The 8,784-nt window shown below is 38.1% G+C and overlaps 2 protein-coding genes across 2 annotated transcripts; one reads left to right on the forward strand and one right to left on the reverse strand.

Moving 5' to 3' along the window:
• Positions 1-2,201: 2,201 nt before the first annotated feature.
• LOC107457806 (O-fucosyltransferase 35) lies at positions 2,202-6,377 on the forward strand (the record flags this gene model as incomplete). Its single annotated transcript, XM_016075989.3, is given in 9 exon segments — positions 2,202-2,741; positions 3,405-3,545; positions 3,621-3,693; positions 3,788-3,858; positions 3,943-4,031; positions 4,338-4,470; positions 4,778-5,010; positions 5,186-5,662; positions 5,770-6,377. Coding segments are annotated over 9 exon segments (1,923 nt in total). The 3' UTR covers positions 5,963-6,377.
• Positions 6,378-6,521: 144 nt separating this feature from the next.
• On the reverse strand, positions 6,522-7,981 carry LOC107457815 (12-oxophytodienoate reductase 3). The gene is made up of 2 exons (XM_016075995.3): positions 7,546-7,981; positions 6,522-7,471 (listed from the first exon to the last, which is right to left on the reverse strand). Exons 1-2 carry the CDS (start codon positions 7,883-7,885, stop codon positions 6,636-6,638), a joined length of 1,176 nt encoding a protein of 391 aa, XP_015931481.1. The 5' UTR covers positions 7,886-7,981; the 3' UTR covers positions 6,522-6,635.
• Between the last annotated feature and the right edge of the window lie 803 nt (positions 7,982-8,784).

The raw sequence follows: 8,784 nt of genomic DNA on the forward strand, positions 1-8,784 counted from the left end.
CAAGAATAAGCTGAATTGAATAGAAGAACAATAGTAATTGCATTAATACTCAAGGTACAGCAGAGCTCCACACCTTAATCTATGGTGTGTAAAAACTCCACCGTTGAAAATACATAAGAACAAGGTCTAGGCATGGCCGAGAGGCCAGCCCCCATGATCTAAGATAGCATAAGACTACTTAAAGATAGCTACCAAGATGTCTAATACAATAGCAAAAGGTCCTATTTGTAGAGAATTAGTAGCTTAGGATTTACAAAGATGAGTAAATGACATAAAAATCTACTTCCGGGCCCACTTGGTGTGTGCTTGGCCTGAGCATTGAAGCATTTTCGTGTAGAGACTCTTCTTGGAGTTAAACGCCAGCTTTTGTGCCAATTTGGGTGTTTAACTCCCATTCTTGTGCCAGTTCCGGCGTTTTACGCCAGAATTCTTGAGCTGACTTGGAACGCCTGTTTGGGCCATCAAATCTCGAGTAAAGTATGGACTATTATACATTGCTGGAAAGCCCAGGATGTCTACTTTCCAACGCAGTTAAGAGCGCGCCAATTGGGCTTTTGTAGCTCCAGAAAATCCACTTCGAGTGCAGGGAGGTCAGAATCCAACAGCATCTGCAGTCCTTTTCAGCCTTTGAATCAGATTTTTGCTCAGGTCCCTCAATTTCAGCCAGAAAATACCTGAAATCACAGAAAAACACACAAACTCATAGTAAAGTCCAGGAAAGTGAATTTTAACTAAAAACTAGTAAAAATATAATAAAAACTAACTAAAACATACTAAAAACAATGCCAAAAAGCGTATAAATTATCCGCTCATCAGACGTGGATGTCCATTTCCATGCAGAACTCACATTCTCAAAGAAAAAATAATAATGAATAAATGTTGAAATTGATTCCCCTCATACATGTATAAATAGAGGCCTCTCCAAAAAAATAAGTAAGTAATAACAATAAACAATTAATATAATATTCTCTTTCTTTTTTATACTTTTCTCTTTATATACAATACTATTTAAGTATTTATATTAGTAATATATAAGTTACTTTTATTATATCAAAATAATTATATTAATAAACATTAAGACTAAAATTTTATATTTATAATTATCTATCTTTTATATTTATATCTTCCTTATTTATTTATTTCACAACAGGAATAAGCCAAATTACTTCGTGTTAAATAACATTCATTTTCTAAGATTATAAATTTGTTCTATGTAAATTGAATATATACGCGTTAATGCATTATCCAGCTAATAAAGTTGTACGAGGCATATGAGATTACACGAACCGAAAAATAGAAAACCCGAAGAAGCGTGCCGCATACTTCTAGCATGAAGAATTTCGCATGATGCATAACAACCTGTTAACGGTTGTCACCCATGCATAATTTCATTTCAAGCTAAAGTTGCTAGTTTACACAAATTTTCTAATCTTAATTATTACTTAGTACCTCTTAATAAAATTTTGTTACTTAGACATTTTTTTTTTGGAGATAAGAAAACAAAAAGGGGGCCTACTTTGGAGAGTTGAACCAGGAGGCTTGATAAGTTGATAGCCCTCCCACATGATAAAGACATTTTTCATACAAAACTTGATCCAGTTACTATTCTGCACATTTTGAGTGAAAAAACAAATAAATAGTAGATAATGTTAGGAGTTAATATTTTTAATTTAATAAAAATTCATATACAGTTATTTCATATAAAAATATTAATTAAAAATTATTAAATAATTTAATATATTTAATTAAATTATTATCTAATTATTCTCAAATTAATTTCTACCATTTAATTATTTTGCATAATTAGTATTGGAAATTTATTTGTGACAAAAAAAAAGGAATATATTTTTGTTTTCACAAGAAGGGAACAAAAAAAAAGTGTAGAACGATCCTTGTCTGTTTTTTGTAAGTTGCTGGTTGCTACTTGCTACATTACAATTATCCATGTTCAATAATTATCAGCAATAATCAATCATTATCATCACTAATTCCAAAACCAAATTTAATTCTTTCCAAAAAAACAAAAAAAAAAAGAAGAAGAAAACAGGAAGAAAAAGCAGCGAACAATCTTCGAAGCATTATTTCTCGGATTCCAAAATCCGAACGCGCAAATTAGAGTGAGAGAGAGAGAAGACTATCACAAGAAGCTGCTGCTGCTGCTTCTTCTTCTTCAATGCAAAATCATCACTAAAAAAAAAAAGCGTAGAATCCAAACAGAGCCTTACACGATGGGTGCCGATGGGGTATCCCAGCGGGTCAACAGCCCGCGTTTCTCGGGGCCAATGACCCGCCGGGCCCACTCCTTCAAGCGCAACAACAACGCCACCTCCACCGTCGCCAACTCCGGCGGTGGCTCCATCGGTGGCGGCGGAGGTTCTCTTGGATCGCTCAATGAACTTGAGCTGCAAATCAATTCTCCGAGATCGGAGATGGGGACTACTGGCTTGCTCTCATCGGAAGGGTTGTTGGAAACCGTGCCGGAGAGGAAGCACGTGCACCACCACCACCTCCACCTCCATCACGTGACGCACAGGGGTGGTGGCGGCGGCGGCGTGAAGGGTCTGCTGAAGAAGCCCATTGAGTCCATTGTTGTGGAGTTGGGTCTGAGGGAGAAGAAGAAGCTTGGGCACTGGATGTTCTTGATGTTCTGTGGTGTGTGCTTGTTCCTCGGTGTTCTCAAGATGTGTGCCACTGGCTGGCTTGGATCTGCCATTGAAAGAGCTGAATCGGACGCTAACAAGGTTCGAATCAAGTTTCAGGAAGATACATGTGTTAAAAAATTATAATTTTGGCAGGGGTTAATTTTAGTTTGTGTCAGTTTTTCACAAAAGTTAGAACTTTATTCGTGGCATTGTTCGTATTGTGATCTCTTTATTAATATTATTTTTTGGGGGGATTCGGTTTTCCTTAGGAATCTTAAGTTTTAAGATGCAAAGTATATATCTTAATGAGTGGAAGGTCAAATTTTGGATATTGCGTTGCAAAGTTGTTTAATCAGCTTTTTTGTTTGCGAGCGAAGACGCTATGTTTTGTGAACATGTTCTATTTGATTCATTTTTGCAGTGTTTGTAATTTGTTTGGTTGTTTGTGGAATTATCCTTTCTGTTAGAGAAACTGGGTACTTTTGGTTTTGGACAGTAGCTACTTTGTTAGAAATGCTTCACTTTTTAAATTGTTGCAGATTATTTTATCATCAATTTTGTATACAGTGTCTACCATACTAGTTTGCCAACTTTAATAAGTGAGTTGCAGAACTCACACTAGGGTGGATTAAGAACTATATAGTTGATAGTTCATGATCTGATTTGAGTCTCCTTAAATCACGTTAATTTTTATCCGTCTGAGGATGGTGTGGGGTTTGGATAAGTTATATTACTAAGCAAATTATTTTACCCTTTTATCAGGAACTATCTGGCTCCGTTTCTAGATTAATAATGGACCGAAGCTCCATTGATTATGGTTATAGGGATGGAGAAGGTGATGCTGAACGAACTCTAAAGATGGTAGACACAGGAGTAATTGGTAGGGAGATTGCCATGGCCGAAGTAAGTCTTAAATCCCCTCTGTAGTATATGTTGTGTTTAGAGATGTCTATTTATAAAGTTTGCATTTTCATTCAGGAGTCAGGCATCTGGTCTAAACCCAACAGTGACAATTTCACTCAATGCATAGAACTGCCAAGAAATCATAAGAGTATGACTCAAGTACCCTCCTATCTCGTATTATGCAGTGGGTTATTCTGTGATTTCTCTCTTCTCACTCTTCCTTTTTCTTTCTTTTTCATCAGGGCTAGATGCAAAGACCAACGGCTATATCCTCATAAACGCTAACGGTGGCTTGAACCAGATGAGATTTGGGGTCTGGCAGCATTGATTTCTGATGGTATATTATGAAAGTTAGGAAGCAAGCATAATCTAACTTATCATTGTGTTGTAATTGCAGATATGTGATATGGTTGCTGTTGCCAAGATTATGAAGGCGACACTTGTTCTTCCTTCTCTTGATCACACCTCTTACTGGGCTGATGAGAGGTTGGTTTATTTTGCCACCTTATAATATGGGGTAGAAAATTGGATCTCGAAAACTTCATTCGGTTTTGAAATTTCAGTCAATGTAGATGATATTTATGTTTAGATACAAGATTCATAGGGTATTACCATCAGACTTGTTCAAATCAAGGCATTGCACCTCAATAAATATTGTTGGGCTATGCAACTTTGCTACATTCTTTTATATGTTATCCATTTTGCTATCACGTTCTAAATCATAGCTGTACCAAATGATGGATTTAATACTTTCTGTCATCTAAAACTTGATTCCTGTCAACATACTTACAGTGATTTCAAGGATTTGTTTGACTGGAGGCATTTTATTAATACACTGAAGGATGATATTCACATAGTTGAGAGATTACCAGATGTGTACGCCGGAATCGAGCCTTTCTCAAAAACTCCAATATCTTGGTCTAAGGTCAGCATGACTTGTTTACTCCAGCTCCTCCTTCTGCATATCTAGAATATATGTTTTACTAATTTTATTCATGACATTCATGTTGAACTTAGTCGTCCATTCATCTGATCTTTTAGGTAGCAAGTTGAGGTTGTTGACAAAATGAGAGTATCACTATGCAATGATGCTGTTATATGTGTTGTCGTCATTTACTTTTGGTTGTTCTTTGTCATTGATTATTGAATTTTATGAGGATCATAGCTTCGCATTTCTTTTTCGTTATTGTTTTTAAAAGCACTCAAGTGAGAATATACATGTTTACTTACAGGTCAACTATTACAAAACTGAAGTTCTTCCTCTCCTAAAACAACACAAAGTGATGTATTTCACTCATACTGATTCCCGGCTAGCTAACAACAACATTTCAAGTTCCATACAAAAGCTAAGATGCCGTGTAAATTACAGAGCATTAAAATACTCCGCTCCAATTGAAGAATTTGGTAACACATTGGTATCTAGAATGCGACAGAATGGAAATCCTTATCTGGCCCTTCATCTGAGGTCATTTACAATACTAGTATTGCAAATATTAACCTGAATCTTCTCTCTCTGCTTATGTTTTCTTTTTCTCTACATGTTCTTTTGCATATATGTGGGTATGTCTAAGCCTAAGCTGAAAAAGAAAGAGCTCAATTTCATTTATCATTGCTTCTAATAACCTTTGCTCTTGTTGTAGGTATGAGAAAGACATGCTTGCATTTACTGGCTGCAGTCACAATTTGACTGTAGAAGAAGATGAGCAACTAAGACAAATGCGGTATGAAGTCAGTCACTGGAAGGAGAAAGAGATTAATGGGACCGAGAGGAGATTGCTTGGAGGCTGCCCATTAACTCCTAGGGAAACTTCCCTGTTACTTAGAGCACTTGGTTTTCCGTCACACACAAGGATTTATCTGGTTGCCGGAGAAGCATATGGAAGAGGAAGTATGAAATATCTTGAGGATGATTTCCCCAACATTTTCTCTCATTCCTCCTTGTCCTCTGAAGAAGAGCTGAGCCCTTTCAAGAATCACCAGAACATGTTGGCTGGTATAGACTATGTTGTTGCCCTTCAGAGCGATGTGTTTCTTTACACCTACGATGGAAATATGGCAAAGGCTGTACAAGGTCATAGGCGCTTTGAAAACTTTAAGAAGACCATCAATCCAGACAAGTAAGATATTCTTAACGTACTTTCTCGTGTATTACTTTCTACTTGATGGTTCAATGAAACTATTTCCTTCTTATTCTTATAAGCCACAATTTCAATGGTTAATGCAGGATTGATTTTGTTAAACTTGTTGACCAATTAGATGAAGGAAAAATTTCTTCGAAGAAGTTCAGCTCCAAGGTAAAAAAGCTTCATGCAGACCGAATCGGCGGTCCGTACGAAAGGCAGGCCGGAGAATTTCCGAAGCTGGAGGAAAGTTTTTATGCAAATCCTCTGCCAGGATGTATATGTGAAAAATCATGATAGTATTCAAGACTCCGTACTGGTGGTTGTGCTTCTTATGATGACATCACTACAGCAGCAAACAGAAGACATTGTGACTGTGCTGTGGTATATTTCTCTTAGTCTTGAGGAGATTGGAATATGAATGTTTGGAAAGCCGGATTTTCTGGTAAGGTGCTATAAATTGCCCTTACCCTGTTGGAGATAAGATTTATACAAGGGACCAAGGTGGGTTTTGAACCTGAACTACGCGAATGTACTTATAAATTAAGGATCAGGCACTGGCAGCCCTAAGTATAGCACTCTCAATACACTCAATAGAAACTAAACAGTATACCTTGTGAAAGAAACCTCATCCCTAACCATAGTTTTGAATGAAAACTCTAGATTGTATTTTATTCTACACTTGTACTGAATAAGCTGTATTTATAATGCATCATAAGAGAGAAAAGAAAGGAAAAAAAGAAGAATGGATTTGTATACTCTAATGTTAAAGAGGGTAACGTGATATTATAATTTGCCCATTTTCAATCTCAGTGGTTTGATTCTACACACCATCAGCATACAACTCCTTACTAACTTTACTAAAATCTATTTCCTTTGAAATTTCCAAACTATTTTTCAAACTTTCATACTTGAGATACATGATAAAAACATTCCCTTATTACATGCAATAATTGAAGTAAGATAAGAATTAAAGGCGTGAGAGTGGGTCAGTAGTCCCACTTAGGAAAGGGTAATCAGTGTAGCCAATAACAGGATCCTGAGTGTAAAATGTCTTTCTGTTATACTTAGTGAGAGGTGCATTGAGCTTCAACCTCTGAACCAGGTCCGGGTTGGAGATGAAAAGGCGACCGTAGGATACCAAGTCCGCATCCCCTTGAGCCACAGCTTCGATTCCCAACTCCCTTGTGAATCCACCACTTGCCATGAATGTTCCCTCATAAGCATTGCGCAGCGTCCGCATCAGCCGAGCTTCCTCTTCTTCGCTGCCCGGTCTGCCCGACTCGGTCTGCCCGTAAGCTGTGTAGCGGGGTTGAGTCACATGGAGATAGGTCAGTTTTCTGCCCAGCTCTTGCTGGAGGTTGTTGAGCCTCTCCACCACTGCTAGCCCCAGGCCAAGCGGGTCGGAGTCCATGGCATCCAGGTGGTCGATTGCCGGTGAGATTCTAACACCTACTCTTTCTGCTCCAATTGCAGAAACGACTGCTTTAACTACCTGCATTAAGAATCTGCACCTATTTGAAATGGATCCACCATACTCATCTCTTCGCTCATTGATCCCGTCCTTCAAGAATTGATCAATCAGATAGCCGTGTGCACCGTGAATCTCAATTCCATCGAAACCTGCTCGGATAGCGTTGACCGCTGACTGGCGATAGTGGTCCACTATTTGTGGTATCTCAGAAGAGTCAAGTGGTCGGGGCTCTGGATACACGCCGTAGGACTGATCCGGCAAGAGAATTCTCCATCTGGAGGAAATAGCCTTGTTTGTGGAGGAAATGGGCGGCGCCGCCCCAGGCTGATACACTGTTCAAATCAGGAAATCAGATATTTGAATTTGATATATATTATTATAATATTATAAATGAGTAATCGGTTACCGGGATGAGATGCACGGCCAACATGCCAGAGTTGACAGAAGATGAAGCTTCCTTTGGCATGCACGGCATCGACGACGTTTCTCCATGCCTCAACTTGCTCGTCAGAGTATATTCCAGGTACATGAGGGAAGCCAGAAGCAGTGGGAGAGATCAAAGTGCCTTCGGTGATGAGGAATCCACCGGGTGTGGATCTCTGAGCGTAATACTCGGCGTGAGCGGCACGTGGGATCCCGTTCAAGGCTCTGCACCTGGTCATGGGCGCCAGTACCACCCTGTGCGAGAGGCTGAATTTCGCCATCTTGTAAGCAGAAAACAGGCTGCTGGACTCGTTGTCTGCCATTCTCAATCAGATAGAAGCGAGTCTTCCTCTTGCTGTTCTATTATTAAAGGCGGAACCGTGAAAGTGGTGGGTCCAGTCAACTCCTTGTGTGTGAAAGCAAATAAATAATGCGCTGCCATGTTATGCAGTTCTCCAAGGATTTTTTGGACGGTCACCTTGCTCTAATTACTTTCAATTGGACGGGCCACTCATGAAAATAATGCGCTTTATAACGAGACATGATGATCACGTGCTTTATCTTCTTTTCTTTCCCGGAAATTTCTTTTAAAAAAATAGTATTTCCAAAACATGGGCTTGTCTCTCGGCCCATTAAATTGATACAAAAAGTACTCGAAGCCCATTTCTTTTATATTTTCCGAACACCCTACCTGAATGAAGTTAGTACTGAAATTAATGTTAGAACATAGAAGCAATTTACCAAAAACATGAATCTCATATGATTTACTCATATTAATATATTATTGCCATCTTCCAATTATACTCAATGTTGTTTTTAAATTGGTCACGGTTACTTCTTAAACACTTAAAGTGGCATCACCCTAAAAAAATTCCTCGAAGTAGCAAAGCAACATGAAATATAACCTTTCTTTCCTTTTACTTTTTTGTCATTCATCCATGCATCCAGCTGCCGTGGCATTAGCATTTTGTTTTTAAAAATAATTAATTGCTATTTTGTTTTAAAAAAATTAATATATATAAGTGATTTAACCTTTTTCCTCTCTTATTTTCCAAATAAATACGCAAAAAAATGTTCCATCTTAAGCACACCAAGTTATCTAACAATAATGAATTATTTCACTGCTCTTTGTTATATGTATGCATTTAAAACATTACAATGAAATCAACAAAAGAACCTTTGGGGAAAAAAAACAAGGAAATCAGCCGAAGAACCGTGCGTA

This window comes from Arachis duranensis, chromosome 1, assembly GCF_000817695.3.
Source record: "Arachis duranensis cultivar V14167 chromosome 1, aradu.V14167.gnm2.J7QH, whole genome shotgun sequence".
Classification (NCBI taxonomy): Eukaryota; Viridiplantae; Streptophyta; class Magnoliopsida; order Fabales; family Fabaceae; genus Arachis; species Arachis duranensis.

What these genes read in the sequence shown, in the direction of transcription:
- LOC107457815 (XM_016075995.3), bottom strand. Translation starts at nt 7,885, where the DNA reads ATGGCAGACAACGAGTCCAGCAGCCTGTTTTCTGCTTACAAGATGGCG. An exon ending in TGGCCGTGCATCTCATCCCG is followed by an intron (nt 7,472 to 7,545) that starts GTAACCGATTAC and finishes TGATTTGAACAG; the next exon opens with TGTATCAGCCTGGGGCGGCG.